Raw genomic sequence first — 18,788 nt, forward strand, 5'->3', positions numbered from 1 at the left:
GGGGGGGGGGGGGGGGGGGGGGAAGGAAGGCAAAAGAGAAAAAACCCAAGTAAAAAGGAAACATTGAGAGGCTGAAAGGGAAGATTCTTGCAAAAAAATTAAAAGGGGAAGAAAAAAATGGATGGAGGCCACAGAGGAAAAAAGGAAGAAAAGTGGGAGGAAGAAAGTTTGGTGGGGTGCTGGTTCTGCCTTAAGGTCTACTCCTCCTTGGCACAAGTAGCTGCCCACCCTCACTTACTACCCACACAGTCTACAGAAGAGAGAAGACACATTCTTAGGACACAATCCCTTGCTAACTGTAGTCCTGCTGAAGACGAGATCTGGAAATTCTGTCATCTTCTTGGCCACTAAAAGAACATAGTTGTGAAAAGTGGTAATGGACAAAGTCAGGCCTTACAGAAAAGGGTCAAAGCTGTACATCCATCCTAAAACCTTTCCCCAGAACCTGTCCATTTTTGCCTCTATTTTCCCTGGCCACCTTGCACACTTTGTTTCTTCACATCTTGTCCAGTGAATGCCAGACCTGGTGGTGATGGGTGGCATTGTTACTCCAAGCACACTCATATTCCTAAACAGCAGACATATTATTAGCATTGCCCCAAGGGGCTTCTGGATCATTAAGGATGCATCAGACTCCAGCTTCTCTAACCTGGTGTGTTATCTCTTCAGGGGCATTTTTTGGTTTACCGTCAGATGACCAGAAAGGAAAAACTCCAGTTGGGATTTGAGTCTGCCAGTGTGTTTGTTTGAATCTGATGAACTTTTCAAATGCACTGATTAGAAAAGGGCTGTGATTTTCAGATTATCTATACCACTCCCCACTCAGCTGATATTTACTATAAGAGTATAGCAATGACCCTAAATTGTATCTACTGTACTGCTGATGAAAGTAAGCATTTTGAAACTTCCAGTGTGAGATTTTGTGTGTGTATAAAATGACTATCGTTTACCTAAGTTGTAGAAAGAGAAAAGGGATGGGCACAGAGCCACTGCAAAAGGACTGGAAGTGGGAGAAGTCAGGAGTAGCATAGGAAGCAAGTGGATCCTCCTATTAAGCTCTCCTCCATGAAGCATTTGAGGCAGACATAGATTCCACTGGGGTATCTCTCAGGGTTAGTACTTAAGGAACTGTACAAAGATGAGGACTGAGTTCAAGTAGACTGGGGACTAAAGGACTGTATCAGAGACAGAAATATTTGTTATATGAGTTTTTACGCCATGAAATTTGTGGATGATTTTTGTTTCATGTAGGGTCTTACATCCTCAGGTTTCCTGAAGTTTTAGTCTTTTCCTATTGCTGCTAAGGTCAGAAACCCTGTCTGTGCTTACCTTGACTGGACTAGAAAATTTCATTCCCATGGTCTGTTTAGGAGGAAGTAACAGGGGAAGGTCAGGTAATTCCCACCAAACGTCAAGCTAGATTAGGAAGATGTCTAAGAGATTACCAAAAACTTAAGGGCCTGAAAACATATCAAACCAAGCATTTATTATCTGTCTATTGGACCTAGCAGCTGGGTCTTAGATAATCTCACTAAGGATTTGTCATTGGCATTAATGCATGAAGTGTCTTAAAAATACAAATAATCAAGTGCTCAGTTGTATACATATAATTGAACTGTTTCACTTTGTATTTATGTGGCGAAACCGTGAACATATGGAATTGTATCAAAAAGGAATAGGTCACTCCCATGGAGAATTATGTCACGGGTGAGACACTATAATCAGAATTTCCAAATTAAATGGAAATCTTTATCCTAGAAAGTAGTGTTCAATTATAATATTTAAGTTAGAGAAGAAAATTTTGCCTTAGGAAGTTATAAAAATCACTACTCAAATGAAATTTAAACTGGAAATAACCAACAAGAACTGTAGATAAGATGGTTTAAAGTGTTAACAACTTTATCCATTCTTTCGCTTGTAGGAACTAGTTAACCACATATGTTTTCAAGGTCAAAGTTAGCTAAGAATGAGCAAGGAGTTCTCATTTCTAAAAAGATCTTCCCAAACAGTAACATTAGGGTAAAGAACTGAAAAATATAAACAACCTTGTTCACTCTAAATTATAAAAAGATTCTCAGTATTTGCAATCCAGCTAGTTCTAAAAGGACTTGAAAACATTTGCAGATTAATATACTGTAGGGAAAAAAAAAAAAAGAACAGAAGATATCCACAGGATATTTGGGGACACACATATTGAGAAGATTATGGAAGTCGGACAGTAATTTTGACTCAAAGATTTTTGGCAGCAGGGAAGGAAAATACACTCAGTTTTAATTTCCTGAATATTCAGATTCTCTTGTACAGAACAAAACTTTTCCTACAACTAAACCCAAAGTGGAACATCTTACATGATATAAGTGAAGAGTATCTTAGCTTTACAAAAGTTTCAGACAGGGAAAAGTCATTCAACTGGTAGTTCTAGGAATGATTCTATATAGAGAGTAATGTTAATTATAACTTAATAAATATGGAATTAGACAATAGTCTGCAAACACAATTTAGTCCTTACTAGTTCACTGTACATTTAATAAGATGTTGCATTCACTAATGACTAACACTTGCTTTTCAATTTTCTATATCCTACTTATCAATTTTTAATTGTATTACCGTAATTTTATTGTAAATATTCTTTGGCAAACTGTCTCAAATATTTAATGAAATCAAACAGTATACATAAATAAAAATCAGAAAAAAATATAACTTTGCTTTTCATAGGAACAGAGGGATTTAACTATGTGGATACATTACTCATGCTCCCACTGGACAAGCTATCAGAATTTCCTTTAGTTGACTTATAAACCTTACAAAAATAGAAACTTCCACTGATAATGAATGGACTCAGTAAAGTATACAACTTTATCTACTCTTCTTATGGATACAGTTTTTAGAATAATGTTGTAATTAATGGAGCAAATGTGGACAGGTGGTTAAAATACTATATTGTCAATGAAAGAGATGAATAATAAACAACCTAATGGAACATTTAATTGCCAAAAAGATCTTACCTTTTGTTGTGGTGTGGGGCCTACTGATTTAGGTGGAAAAGTACACGGTATTCTTCCATGGTGGATATGATATGGTAGTAACAGACTGGGATCTAAAGGGACCCAGGGGACTGAGAGACTGGAAGGGACACCAGGAAGGCTGCAGTGCGTTTTATGTAAATTGTAGGCTGTCCTAGTAACTTTTCCATCAGACGTCTTATAGATCAGGAGTGAAGAATCTTCTGCTGCATGAGACAACAAGTAGGAACCCTCCTGCAAGCTAAATCATACAAGGAAATTCAACTCATTGGCTCACTGTGTCAATTTTTTTTTTTTTTTTTTACAAATAGTTTATTGTCAAATTAGTTTCCACATAACACTCAGTGCTCATCCCCACAAGTGTCCTCCTCCATGCCCATCACCCCCCTCCCCCCCCAACGTCCATCAGTCCTCAGTTTTTGTCAGCATTCAAGAGTCTCTCATGGTTTGCCTCTCTCCCTTTCCCCCACCATTTCCGCCCTTCTTCTCCCCCTTGTTCCTCCGTCAAGTTCCTCCTAATCCTCCTATACGTGCAAACATATGATATTTGTCCTTCTCTGCCTGACTTATTTCGCTCAGCATAACACCCTCAAGGTCCATCCATGTTGCTACACATGGCCAGATTTCATTGTTTCTCATTGCCATGTAGTATTCCACGGTATAGATAAACCACATCTTCTTGATCCATTCATCTGTTGATGGACACTTAGGCTCTTTCCATGTTTTAGCTATTGTGGAGAGTGCTGCTATGAACATTGGGGTACATGTGCTCCTATGCATCAGCATTTCTGTATCCCTTGGGTAAATTCCTAGCAGTGCTATTGCTGGGTCATAGGGGAGTTCTATTGTTAGTTTCCTGAGGAACCTCCACACTGTTTTCCAGATGGGCTGCAACAGTTTACATTCCCACCAACAGTGTAGGAGGGTGCCCGTTTCTCCACATCCTAGCCAGCATCTCGAGTTCTCTGCTTTGCTCATTTTAGCCACTCTGATTGGCGTGAGGTGGTATCTCTCACTGTGTCAATTTCAATAGCATTTTCTTAATCAGGATCTATTAGTAAAATTGAAAACAACTTGGAAATGGAATACCACCTCTAAAAACACTTATGAACAAATAAGTTTTAAGAAGTCTTATTTTAACTATTTTCATGATTTTTGGGTAATTATTTTAATTCAGGATAAATAATTCCTTTCTTTTTACTGTTATCTCAATCAATTTCTAAGTAATTTAATGGGAAACAGTCTGCCTAATCCATGGATAACATACACTGAGAAGCATGTCATGAGTGTACATACACAGTATTCCTATACAAGCCATTTTAATTCATTCAACAAACATAGAGCCTTTGTATCCAGTAATACAAAGGCTAAGAGATACAAAAGTGAATGTGACATAGTTTAAAATAAAGTGGAAGAAAAAAATGGAACAATCACAATAAAATATGAGGTGCTATGAGAATAAAAATAACAACAGCAGCTGATAGGTACTGAATGTTTATCACTAGCTAACTCTTTTACTGCTTAAAACCATTTTATTATTAAATCCTCCACAACAAATCTTCAAGGCATAATTTTAATTATTCACTCTATATTAGAGCTAAATAGAAATTAGAGATACTAAACAATCTGCCCTAAGTTCTGAGTTCAGGGCTTAGATATAAACTCAGGGGGTTGAACTCCATAGGTCATATCCTTAATCATGATCCTCTACTGCTTCAATAATCACTTCCATCAAATATCAAATCTACATTTTCCTTTTATCCTTGGAAAGCTATAAGGAATTCAGTGTATCAACATAAAGAGCTAAAAGGCTATGCTTTCTTGGGATTTTATATTTCTCTAGCTCAAAGGTGCTAAGGAGTCTTTTAGTTCCTTCGCTTATCATTTAAAATAAGGATTAATCATACTTTAAATTCATCTGCCTAAAAAGCTGAGAAGTTACATTCCACTAGTTTCTTTTTAGAAATTAAAAAACAATTTTTTAAATATTTAATTTTGAGAGAGACAGAGCAAGAGGAGGGAAGGAGCAGAGAGAGACAGAGACACAGAAGAGTTCTGAGCTGTCAGCACAGAGTCTGATGTGGGGTCACACTCACAAACCATGAGATCATGACCTGAGCTGAAATCAGATGCTTAACTGACTGAGCCACCCAGGTGTTCCGCTTCCATTAATTTTAATTTTCTATTTTTACATTTATTTATTTTTGAGAGACAGAGAGAGACTGAGCACAAGTGGGATAGGGGAAGAGAGAGAAGGAGACACTGAATCTGAAGCAGGCTCCAGGCTCTGAGGTGTCAGTAGAGAGCCCAATGCGGGGCTCGAACCCACGGACTAAAAGATCACGACCTGAGCTGAAGTCGGATGTTTAATCGACTGAGCCACCCAGGTGCTCCCCCCACCATTAATTTTTTAAGAAGGAAAGTAATTGGTGTTGACAAAGGAAGTTCAGAGAATTATTTTCTTATCCTCTGGAAAACTTTTTTCCCCAATCACTTCCACATTTTCATATAAAGAAAAGAATGATAAATTGATATGGTAGTAAAAATAAGTAACATTTCAAAGATTGAGCTTTTATCAGTGAAAATCATTTATCTTAACTACCTTCACTAAAAATGAAGAAAGCTCTGGTTTGCAGAGAATTCATGGAGAATGCAATACTTCAAGGAAGAGTATCTTAAAAGTAACCATCCAGTGCAATGTACATGGATGGAGACTAGCTATGGTAGGCAGAATAATGACCTCCCAAAGGTGCCTATACCTTAAACCCTGGAATCTGTGAATATGTTACATCACATGGCAAAGCAGAATTAAGGTGGAATTAAACTTCCTAATCTGTTGATTTTAAAATGGTAAGATTTTCCTGGATTATGTTAGTGGGCCCACTGTAATCATAAGTCCTTCAGTGTAGAAGAGGGAGGCAGGAGGGACTCAGTAAGGACATATAACTATGAAAGAAGTCAGAACAATGTGATGTGAGGTCTCAACCTGCCTTTGAAACTTTGAAAAAGGAAAAGGTCAATAAGCCAAGGAGTGGTGGACCCTAGAACTTACAAAGGTCCAGGACAGAGACCATACCCAGAGACTACAGAGAAAAAAAAAATCACTCCTGCTGACACCTTGATTTTAGCTCAGAGACCTGTTAGACTTACAGAATTGAAAGATAATAAATATGTATTGTTTTACAAAATGAATTTTGTGGGAATTTGCTATAGCTGCAGTAGAAAATGAATACACAAACTAAGATATCGATAATAAAATTCCAAAAGGCATTTGACAAATGTCATGTATAAGGTACCGTGCTTCACATGAAGAACACAATACATGAAATAAAATTCCTGCCACAGAATCACAGAATGGAAAAGTACATAGGAAATTACTGAACTCAACACCATCATTTTATAAATAAGGAAACTAACATAATAAGTTGCATAATAAGTAGAAGACTTAGAAGTTTGAGATTGTTCACTTTTAGTTCAGACTCTTGAATTGTTTTTTAGTTTATCTTTTGGTAAGGGCATAATAGGTGTGCAAAGGTTCACATAACAAAACAGTCTGATAAAAAGAATCAGGTGGGGAATCCATATTTAAGATTTCTCAAGGACTTAATGAGTTTTGAACACCAGCACTGTATTGCTTCCTTATCCTAAATATATAAACAATATAACTCGGCTAGGCTCCTTAATGGCCCTGGGAATATCCACATCCTAATCTCCAGAATTTTAGAATGTTACTTTCAATGACTTTCCAAATGTGATTTAGGTGCAATGTGACAAAGGAAGCAGAAATGTGAGCGATGTGCTTTGACGATGGAGAAAGAGGCCGCAAGTCAAGGAATATGACTATCACCTTAGAACCTCCAAAAAGACTCAGCTTTGCTGACAAGAGTTTAGACCAGTAAAAAGGATTTTGGATTTCTGACCTCCAAAACTGGAAAACAGTAAGTCTGTGCTGTTTTAAGGCAGTAAATTTGTGGTAATTTGTTACAGTGACAATAGGAAACCGATACAAGAGAGACAGAAAAATGTTTAATTGTTAGCAAGCCATATACTATTATATTGCCCTTTTATTTATTTTTTCACAATTTCAATCTTGACAGAAGAGAACAAATACTGCATTTCTGGGTTATTTTCTGTCTACCCCTGATAGTATATATTCCAAGTTTCTACAAATTTTCACCCAAGAAAATCATACATAATTAATGCAAAATGTCCAAAAAATACTTACCTACTCAATTTCTTTAGAATGTGTTGGAGGATGTTAAATAAATTTGAAATCCTATTAAATAGAAGAAATTCATGTAAAGTTAAATGATAAAAAAAAAGGTATTCTTAATAAGTGTAGCTTCTCAGAAAGAGAAACACCCTTACTAACAAAGAATAAAAACATGAAATAATGGAAAACACAGAATGCCAAAGTTATTTGATTAAATTAAAATGTTTACAGAAGTCTTTAGAAGAACTAATCTGCAAAGAGTTTGCCTTTTAGAGAAGAAGGTGGATTAGCTTCCATAGTAACTGAGAGGGATTTTAAATGTGTGATGCCAGAGAAGTCACTGAGTAGTGGCTAAAGTAGATTAGTTAAAGGGAAATGAAATATATTTCTTTAGTATCTTTTCTAGACCTAAATTCACTCCCTCTACTAGTTATTTAAAAATGGGTTTCATTGGGAATGGTGGGGCAGGCAGTGAATAATGTATAGAATACTTTTACTCATGTAAAGAAAAAAAATTACCCCTCAAAAGAAGCAATCCTTATAAAAGAAGTGGACATTTTTGAGAACAAGCAGAGAATTCAAGATTGAATCTGAAACCCTTCAAAAACTGTGTCAAGCCCCAAAGCGGGAAACAGTCTAAGTCAGGACAGTTCTCATCCTACTGGCAAATCAAACATCTTCACTATCAAGGCTGTCACTCTAGCTCCGCTGTGTGCTCTGGAGCAAGTCACTCCAAGCCCCAGCTTCCTCACACGTAAAATGGTTTTCATACTACCACCAGTCCTTCCTAGAAAGCTGGGACATATAAATTAGACCATGTTCGTAAGTTATTTTCCTTTGCATTTAGGTACGTACATTCCTGAGCACAGTAAACTCCTTTCAATCTGATGTACAGTCATCCAGGGTACAGGGGAAACTTTTAGAAGTCAGGATGTCTAAATGAAGGTATAGAATCCTTAGAGCTAAGAGTCTAGGAATGTACTCTTCTTTTTTTATCCCTGAAAAGGGGTGACATGTGCTTGCGTGCACCTCCCAGATGCTGGGCTACTACTCTTGCTCTAGCCTCCTCTGTCTGAAGTAGAAAGACTGGTGCCACTGGTATTCTATTTAATTTGAAAATGCAGATGATTAATATAGATGGATCACAAACTAGGTTAGGGGAAGCCTCAATGTATAAAAGGATTAAAAGTCTTGAAAAGAAATGATTTAAACTTAACCAATATTAGAGATAAAAATCAGTGATCATATTAACAAGTTGTTAAAATCCCACCACAAAGTAAACTTTCTTACTTGAGTGCTGAGAGTTTTTCTTTTAATTCTTCTGAGGTAATTTCTTCTAGCAGAAAAAGTTTTGAAGTAAATGCATCAATATGGCCTAAAATAAAATATCAATTAAAAAAGAACAATTGTGGTATTGAAAAACAAAAAAAGTTATCCAGTCTCCTCAAATATGTTTTTACAAAACTGTAACAACTGTAAAGAAACCTTCCATTCTAAAAAGAGAATTATACATTTTATTATTAAGTAAAGCTGCATTTTAAAATGACACAAAAGTCAGATTATAAAAAAACCCCACATATTAGTTCTAAAGTATTTGCCGAATATAGAGAAGTTTACACATATGCACACCAAAAAATAACCTCTAAGACCCAAATTTAAGAATAATAACTGATAAGGGGTGCCTGGGTGGCTCAGTTAGTTGGTTAAGCATCTGATTCTTGATTTCAGCTCAGGTCATGATCTCACGGTTCATGAGACTGAGCTCTGCGTCAGGCTCTGTGCTGAGAGTGTGGAGTCTGCTTGGGATTCTCTGCCTCCATCTGTCTCTGCCCCTCACCCACTTGCACAAAGCCACTTTTTCTCTCCAAATAAATAAACATTAAAAAAACCCAACTGTTAAAATGTTGGTGTTTCTATTTCCTATTAGTTAAAGGTGCATTTCATAGAGATTAAATTTTTAGAGAAATATGTACCTATTATCAAAGCAAGTGGATGGTCAGATTTATAGTTTGGGTATGCTCTCACATCTCTAACACACACCTGGTTATTAAGATAAAAATTAGATTATAAAAATCCAGTTTAATTATTTACAATAGCCAAGATATGGAAACAACCTAAGCATACATCAACAGATGAATGGATAAAAATGTAGTATATATAAAAAAATGGAATATTACTCAGCCATGAGAAAGAAGGAAAGTCTGCTGTTTACAATATAGACAGACTAAAGGGCATTATGCTAAGGAAAATACAACAGAGGAAAAAATATTATGTGGAGTCTAAAAATAAAAGTCAAACTCATAGAAAGAGAGTAAGAAAGTGGTTTCTAGAGGCTGGGGGAGGAATAGAGAGAGGTGGTAAAATGGTACAAACTTTCAGCCATACTGTCTGAAAATCTAATATATAATGTGTAATGTGGTGATTATAGATGATGAGACTATATTGTATGATCAAAATTTGCTAAGAGAGTAGAACTTAAATGTAATCATCAAAGAAAAGAAAAAACATAAATATGTGAAGATGGAGTTAATTAACTGGATGGGAATTGTCCTTTCACAATGTACATGTGTATCAAATCATCATGATGTACACTTTAAACACCTTACAGCTTGACTTGTCAATCATACTGCAATAAAGCTAAAAAAATCTGGCTATTAAAGCACACCATAAGATTTCCCATGATTAAAAAAAAAGTGTGCTTAAGATCTTACTTTCTTACAAACATTCTATTCCAGAATTCTATGAAACAAAGTAGCAAAAGAAGAAACTTCCATTTTAAAAAGGAACGTGTATGTTCTACAACAAAATAAGTTGAGACAGGACACTTAAGGTTTTGAAATGTACCAAGGAAGGATGATATAAAAGATAGTCCTGAGTTAAATGTACATAATCAAGTCAATACAAAAACCCTGCTATTGTACCAGAGTTAAAAACAACAATTAGTATGACGTGTAACACTCATCAATGCTGAAAATACCATGTTTTGTTTTTATTTTTTAATTTGCAATATTTAGTTATCAAAACACATTACCCAGAAGCTGATGTCAATCATCGGGACAATAAAAAATGCACATGTCATTTTTATATATAGCCCCCTTTCATTTGCTTTGTGCTCATAAAAAGAATTAGAAACATTTTACCAGATGCTTTTCCTTAAAACAATGAATCCATTTTTCCCACTTCCACTTGTTATTCCCTATGCCAAGTTTTAGTTTCACCTCTGCATTTCTAACACTCATTATACAGTGGCATTTCTAATAACAGAGATACACTTTAATGTTTTACTTACTGTAGAAAGGGAATCTTAAATATAATATATTCAAACATTTACTAAATACACCTTTGAGGAGATTAACAAGTCTTATCTTCAAGATAAGTAAATCTCAGTAAAAATTATGTGTTATAGTACATGTCAAATATGGTCAAAGAAGACTATATAGAGAATGCCATTCTAAGTGCCACATGGCCTACTTCCTCAAGGAGTTTAAAATCCTTTCAATATAAGAGCATTTTCCCCTGCAGGCCTCAAATGACTCATATGTGTACTTGAGATATTCATCTCCTCATCCCTTGGGGCAGCGGAGGAAGGCTTGGGATGGAAAGTTTCTTGGCCGCTGCCCGGCAGCCATGAGCAATCACTTTTGTACATCACAGTGTGCTATCCAAGTATTGTTTGTGTGTCAAGGTTGGGGAAACACTGCTTTACAGAGTACAAATAAAGCCTTTATATAATACAAATAAAGGCTTTATATACATGTATCAAACCATACATATACACAAACACACCTATACGTGCATACATACATACACACAGGCAGTCCTGCTTTGCATGCAGTATGGGATGATATAAAAAACCATACAAACTGAAACCAAGCAAGCAATTTTAATTATCAGGGGAAAAATTACAGATGTTCCATAACCATTAAAATTTTTTGTCAAAACATTATGAATTCTCGATCAATTGTAAATGTATATAGGGAAATGAAAAAGATAGTAAAGCTAGTGTTTATTTGTATACTGGAATTTACTGGAATTTAAAACATTAAAAACACTGAAGATTCTTTTATTTATAGGAAACTTATCAAGAGCAGTTTGAACACTGCTTGCTTGCCACTTTCTTTTGGTACAACTTATGATAGAAAGCACGTATCTCTTCTATGCCGTGAACTGTCATATTCCTTTCTAAGTGAGGATCAGCTTCCAACATGGTATCTTCTGTGCTTTCAATGTCAGGAAACATCCCCAAGAGTTTCTTTATGTAAAATCTTATGCTGGTGTCACTTTTTCATCCTTCATATCAAAACCACTTTCCTCATTTATGTCCGCAAGTTAGCCTCCGCTACGTTCCTGCAGCGACATATCTGTGGTCTCTTGAACGGCAGCAGCGCCGACACTGCCATGGTCGGCTATTTCTCCTGCAACTCCACTTATGTTCAATTCGGACTGCACTTCCAGCAGTATCACTGTTTATTTCTGGGCTGTGCTTTAATCACTGTTGGCCAACTCTCTCTTTGATTATCCACTTGAGTAAAATGTCATGAGTTTATCACTGGGAGACAAGGAAGGAACACAACGACACACTTTGTTTTCTGTGTATGAACTCAGACACAGGTACACAGTGACTACTGACAGACTTTGGAAAACGTGAAATCACCAGTCACCAGTCATGCTGTGGATCTGTGTGGACTGGAGAGTCAGCAGGGGAGTATGTACTTTACATAATTAGTTACAGTAAATATACCATAGTAACTGAAACTGGTGTATCTTAGAATTGTGCAAAGCCAGGCCTGCCTTTTGTCAATTATATAGAATTGATATATATAAAGGATTTGAAGTTGTGATAAGATTATTTCAGGAATTTTCTTTAAGGACTATCTCTTAATGTTTTTATGGGGCTTGAGGATAAAAAGAATAATCCAGTTGAGGGGAAGAGAATATGTTCATGGTACAGCAAAGCAGACAAACATTTAAAAAAAAAAAGTACATTTATTCTACCTGAAAAAGAGACTGAGCTACAGTAGTGGTTCTCAAGGTACAGTCCCCATACCAGCAGCATCAGCAGCACCTGAGACCATGCTAGAAATGTCTGAGGTCCCCTTCCAGACCTACTAAATCAGAAACTGTAGGGTCAGAGCCAGAAATCTCTACTCTCATAAGCCATAACAGTGATTCTGAGGAATAGTCAAATCTGAAAATCACTCAACTCCTGTCCTACAAACCAAGGCGCTCTTCAGTTAAAGAAAGTAACTCAGATCTTATATCACTGTCTTGTAAGGTTAAGTTTTATCTGAATTGCTCAATCATGCAGATAAAACTCTACCCTCACTTTTTTCTCCAAAAATCTAATGTACCATTCCTCAATTTTGATTTCTGAGGAGAAATCTTAAATTTCCTCGAAATCTTGAGATTGCAGGGTTGGATGGGGGAAAAATGACAACAAAATGCTTAAGTTAATTAGAGGAGTGGCTAGCAATGGTCTAAAGGAAAACTCAGGCCACATTTGAGAAAGGACTGTGGTGCGTGAGTGCATGGGAAAGAGAATATGAGCATTTGGAAGGTTTCTAACCAAGACTTTAAGAATCCAGTTTCTAAAACACAGTAAAATCAGTTGTGTTAATTTATACTGATTAATATAGTCACACAAAATATTTCACTTTTGTTACATCTAACACCTACACCCCCTTCCCCCATTTCTTTCCTAGCCCTTTTTAATTTTTTGCTAAAGTTATTAACACTTAAAAACTGAATGAATTCTGGTCCTGCCAACTGATAAACTCTGTATCTATGAACAAGCTACTTAATTATTCTGAACTTTACTTTTCTCTTATGCTTATAGCAGTGGTCTATACACATCAAAAACTGTTCATTAATAGCTCTTAAAACAGACCAAAATTTTTTCTGAAAAGTTAAAATAATATACAATGTATGATTATGCTTTGTTTTGAGAAATCTTGGTTTAATGATGTGTGATACAACTATGTGAAGGATGTTTTAAAAGTTCAATTCATTTTACTACAGGTTTTAATGGCTGTGATAGCTAAAAAAAAAGATACAATGATACAAAGATCTAAATGCAATAAATGGCTCAGTGTAGAGTGATACTGCTTGTCTTTAACACCATATACCAATTGCACAAAAGTTTTTGTCTGATTTCTACTAGTAAAAGTCCATCTTCCCTGTTCTTAATCAGTTTTTTTTTTTTTAATCAGTTTTTCTTACAAACATTATGATAGGGTCTGCATTCCTGTACTTGAGGCTCTCTGGAAGATTTTAAAAGAGATTATTTTTTTTCTAATCTGATTCCAAGTTTTTAAAGTATAAAGATATATAAGTGTTTTATTTGTTTTTGTTTAAAATAAGTGACAACTCAGGGTGCCCGGGTGGCTCAGTCAGTTAAGCAATCAACTCTTGATTTTGGCTCAGGTAATGATCTCACTGTTCATGGGTTTGAGCCCTGCATTGGACTCTGCACTCACCATGGAACTTGCCTGGGATTTTCTCTCTTTCTCTCTCTGCCTAACCCCTGCTCTCTCTCAAAATAAATAAACATTAAAAAAAAAGTAACATCTTTCATTTTTGGCAACAAAATCATACTTAACATACCCATGGATACTGTATGGCACAACTCTGAGGGTAGCTGTTCACAAGGAAGGGATTGAACAAAGTGGCTCTCTAGAAGTGTGCTATGTGGAGATAATGAAGATACTATATGTGACCGGACTGTATGACAACATAAAGTATCACTTATCAATCCACATATCTATTAATATGAGTAATGCTTAATTTGTATTTAGAAAACAGATAAATAAGAGCTATAATATTCTCTTCCTATAATATTCTCATCCCAGTGGTTTATCTTATGCCCATCTAGGGACAGTAAAAAGAACAAAGGATACAAATTCAATGGTTTATTTTCTACCATTTCTATTTCCATTGACTTTTGCTGTTACTTCAACCAGTAATAAAGGCAACTTCATTCAATCTAAACATAATTGAGGATCTCCATGTGCCAGATACTGCTATAGGAGCTTGAGATATGATCAATAAACACGAAGCTCAAAGACAGGCAACTGATATAATTAAAGTACAAGGTTTATTAGTGGCAAGGAGGAAAAGGGATTGGGAATAGATTTGTGGGTAAGGAGTAAATGAAGCCAACAACCAGAAGAAGAAAGAAACCTAGAGATGAGAGCCTGGCCTTTGTGGTTGCTTTTCTCTGGAAAAAGCAATGAAAGGCTAAGAAATGAACCAGAGCTTTCCACAGTCTCTCAGGATTAAAGGAACAACAAGTGGATTTCAGGATCTATCAATGAATTGAACACCTAAACTCCCGAGTTGGGATCATGTGTAAAAAGGGGTCTCCGGGTGTGGAGATTCTTTAAAAGAACTCATTGGATTTAGCATATAGCTGTACACATGGATAAGACTTACTACAGCAAAAGGATACAAAGCCAAAAAAAAAAAAAGAGCAAAAGTAAAAGGTGTATGGAGTGAGGTCCAGAAGAAACCAGTTGAAATCTTTGAGTCTCTCCCGAGTTTCTGTTTGCGGATGATGAAAAAATTCTGGAAGTGGACAGTGGTTGATGGCTGCACAACACAGTGAATGTACTTCATACCACTGAATTGTACACTAAAAATGTATTCTGAATTGTACACTATGATGGTTAAGAGGTAAATTCCAAGTTATTCCAGAATATGTATATTTACCACAATTAAAAGTTAAAAAAAAAAGAATCTCTTCCTACTGAAGTCACATAGGGTGCACCTTAATTCTTCCAGCAACAAGTTTTGTTTTTTTTTGTATATTGGAAAAGCTCATTAGAGACTCAGCATTCAAGGTTTTTATTGGGGGGAGGGTTCATAATGTAGGTGCCCTCTGCCTAGGATATACCAAAATTCAACTCTCAAAGGAAAGCAGATGTTCAGAATAAGCCATATTGTTTGTACAATGTGTGTACTATAACCTATTCTTATTAGCTAGAGAAAGTCTTCTGTCAGTATAGGGAATGGTTTACTAGCTAAGTTCCCAGGTATCAGCTAAGGGCCAGCCTTGCAAGCAGGTCTTTCCAATGATTGGTAGTGTCAGTCCTGCTACTTCAACTCTTACCTGCACAGACCCTGAATAGCAATACCCTATTGGTATTAAAGTCAAGCTTTAAACGGTCTAAATCCCTATAACTGAATTAGGGTAGATTGCAAGTATCTTGTCTAGAGGCATCTGGGTGGCTCTGTCTGTTGAGTGTCTGACTCTTGATTTTAGCTCAGGTCATGATCCCAGGGTCGTGGGATCAAGCCTTGTGCTGGGCTCCATGGTGAGTGTGGAGCTTGCTTGAGATTCTCGATCTCTCTCTCTCTCTCTCCCCACTCCCTCTCCTTCTCTCTCTCTTTTTTTCCCCTCTCTCCAACTCATATGTTCTCTCAAATTAAAAAAAATGGAAAAAAATGTAATCTTGTCTAGAGGAAGATACATTTTAGCTTTCTCATTCTCTCTACATTTTTTCATATATAATAGCTGGCCCTTGATAAAGAAGAGGTTGGCATACAATGAAACAACATGAAGGAAGGGAAGGGGAGGGGAGGGGAGGGGAGGGGAGGGGAGGGGAGGGAATTGTGAGATGAATTGTGTCCCCTGCAAAAGATATGCTGAAGCCCTAATCCACAAGACCTTCCTTGGAAACAGGATCATAGTAGATATAATTAAAGATTAAGATGAGGTCATACTAAGATGAGTAGGGCAGGCCTGTAATCCAAATGACTGATGTCCATATAAGAAGACGAGACACAGAGGAAGAAGATGACACTTGATGAGAGAAACAAGAGACGAGGGTGATGCATCTACAATCCAAAGATGCCGACAACTGCTGGCAAAACCAGATGATAGAAAAGGCATTCTATCTTCCGAGGGATTCTCTCCTACAGGTTTCAGAGGGAACATGGCTCAGTGCCACCTTGATTTTGGATTTCTAGCCTCCTGAACTGAGAAACAAGAAATGTCTGTGTTTTAAGCCACTTAGTTTGTGGTACTTTGTTACAGCAGTCCTAGGAAACGAATACACAAAAAATAATAGAAAAGATACACAGGAAATCTAGAAAACAGAGGTACTGGATGCAGACTTTAAAATAATTTTGCCTAAAATGATAAAGGAAAGATTGAGAATTTCTATAGAAAACTATAATCTGTAAAAAAAAAAAAAAAAAAAGAACCAAAAGCAGGGGCACCTGAGTACCTCAGTCAGTGGAGTGTGTGACTCTTGATTTTCGCTCAGGTTATGATCTTGGGTCATGAGACTGAACCCCATGTTGGGCTCCACACTGAGTGTATAAACTGCTTAAGAGTCCCTCTGCCTTCCTCTGCCCCCTCCCCTGCTCAGGCACAAGCTCTCTCTCCCTCTCTCTCAAAAAAAAAGAACCAAATGGAAAATCTAAAACTGAAGAATACACTAACTGAAATTAAGGACTCAAGTAATGGGTTAAACAGTGTATTAGGGACAGGTGAAGAGGGAATTAATGAACTAGAAAAAAGTATCAAACATGATGCATGAAGAGTCAAAAGGAAAGGTAAATAAAGAACAATATGTAAAGGATATTAGGGTTACAATAAGATAATATAATACAACTAAAATCTCAGAGGAAAAAGAGAGACAATGGAAAAGCAGGGATGTTTGGTGACATAATGACAAAATTGTCCAAAAATGTTCAGTCACCGAGTCACATATTCAAGGAGCAACATGAACCCCAAAAGGAATATTTATAAAGAAAATCTAACCTAAGCGCATTGTGGGAAAACTGTTAAGAATCAGGTGGGAAGATAAAATTTCAAGTGTGCCACAGAAAAGAGATGTAACTTTCAAAGGAACAAAAAATTAAGATGAACAGCTGACTTTCCAAGAATACAGGTGAAATAATAATAATGATAAACCTTTTAGATGAAAAAAAACTGGGAGTCTCTCTCACCAATATATCTGTAATAAAGGTAATACTAAAAGGTATTCTTCAGACAGAGGAAAATGATACTAGTTTGAATCTTAGAAATATGAGAAGAAATGCATTAAAATCAGATAAATACATGAATAAATGTAAACGGATATCAAATGTATACACTAATAACAATGTATAGACATGTAAAATACTATTGTCTGATGAAAAAAGACTAGAGTACTTTTTAATGGAGATAAGTCAGGGATGCACCTTAAATTATTAAAGCAGCATCCTCCAACTGAACTTTCTGTGATGCTTGGAAATACATGCACTGTCCCATATAGTAACTGGATGCAGGTTTCAAGGACTTGATATATGGCTGGTATAAGTGAGAAACTGAGTTTTAAATTTTACTTAATTTTAATAAATTTAAAACAGTCACCTGTGGCTAGGAGCTACTATATTAGCACACCTCAAGAGTAACCTTTAAAAGAGTAGGAAAAGAGAAAAGAAAAAAAATGAGTAATAAAAGAATATATACTTATGTTAACATAGAACTATCCCTGTTAATAAAGGGGAATAAATGGAATAAAAATATATTCAATTCACAAGAAGGCACTAGGACAAAAAAAGGTCCCTAAACGAATGAGTCAAATAGAAGACATACATAAATTCAAATTTATTAGTAATGTGTGGTAATTACTACAGGTACTACAAACATTAAAGGATAAGAGGATATTATAAAGACCTTTATGCTAGTACTTTTGAAAATTTAAAACTGAAAACCTTTCTTAAAAGCATACACACACCACAAATTACAAAACTGATGCAAGAAATTAAACATGTGAATGGCTCTAAAACTAATTTAAAGGAGAATTGATAATTAGAAGCTTCTCAAAAAGGAAAACTTTAGGCTCACATGTCTCCTAGGTAAAATTTACCATTTATAGAAGTAATGCCAATTTTATAGAAATTCTAACAGATAAGAAGAGGAAATACATCTGAGCTCATTTTATGACATAAATATAACCTTAATACCAACATCTAGGCAAGATATTACAAGCCAGTCTCACTCATAAACACAGATGGCAGAATTAATATTAAATTAAATCTACCAATATATAAAAAGAGTAATATATTATGAGCAAGCTGGGTTTATGCCAGGAACACAAGGTTGGATTCACATTTTCTTTCTAAGCTAATTTATTTATTCTGAGAGAATCAGTGTGAGTGAGGGAGGGGCAGAGAGAGGGAGAGACAGAGGATCCCAAGCAGGCTCCACACTGTCAGCATGGAGCTGCTGGCCTGGACCCACGAAACCATGAGATCATGATCTGCACCTAGACCAAGAGTAGGGCACTTAACCGACTGAGCCACCCAGGGGGCCCAGGTTTGGATTAACATTTTTAAGTTAATCAAAGGATACATCACATTAGTAGAATGAAAAAGTCATACCATCATGCCAATAAATGCAAAGAAAATAACTGATAAATCTTCTTTTACCCATTCATGACTAAAATTCTTAAACTAGGAATAGCAAGGAACTTTAAGAAAAGGTATCTACAAAAACCTATGCAAATATCAAACACAATGGTGAAATGTTGAAAACTTCCCCTTTTAAGATGAGAAATAAG

At 36.1% G+C, this 18,788-nt stretch overlaps 1 protein-coding gene across 11 annotated transcripts in view; it reads right to left on the bottom strand.

Moving 5' to 3' along the window:
* The window catches only part of ICE2 (interactor of little elongation complex ELL subunit 2), a 65,443-nt gene that overhangs the window by 1,599 nt on the left and 45,056 nt on the right, over window positions 1–18,788 (bottom strand). For 8 of the 11 annotated variants that reach the window (XR_005528191.1, XM_039230602.1, XM_039230605.1 and 5 more), the window contains 3 exons: window positions 8,527–8,611; window positions 7,249–7,299; window positions 3,006–3,264 (listed from right to left, as the gene is read on the bottom strand). Coding sequence is in view for 9 of the 11 variants with exons in the window: in XM_039230602.1 (XP_039086533.1) it covers window positions 3,006–3,264; window positions 7,249–7,299; window positions 8,527–8,611 (395 nt within the window). In the remaining 2 variants the exon portion in view is untranslated. Of the gene's footprint in view, window positions 1–3,005; window positions 3,265–7,248; window positions 7,300–8,526; window positions 8,612–9,215; window positions 9,277–10,201; window positions 11,786–18,788 lie in introns of those variants that run through there. The other 3 variants (XR_005528192.1, XM_039230610.1, XM_039230609.1) reach the window with 3 other exon arrangements.

Source organism: Hyaena hyaena, unplaced genomic scaffold (genome assembly GCF_003009895.1).
Source record: "Hyaena hyaena isolate Hyena2069 unplaced genomic scaffold, ASM300989v1 scaffold_49, whole genome shotgun sequence".
In the NCBI taxonomy this organism is placed as follows: Eukaryota; Metazoa; Chordata; class Mammalia; order Carnivora; family Hyaenidae; genus Hyaena; species Hyaena hyaena.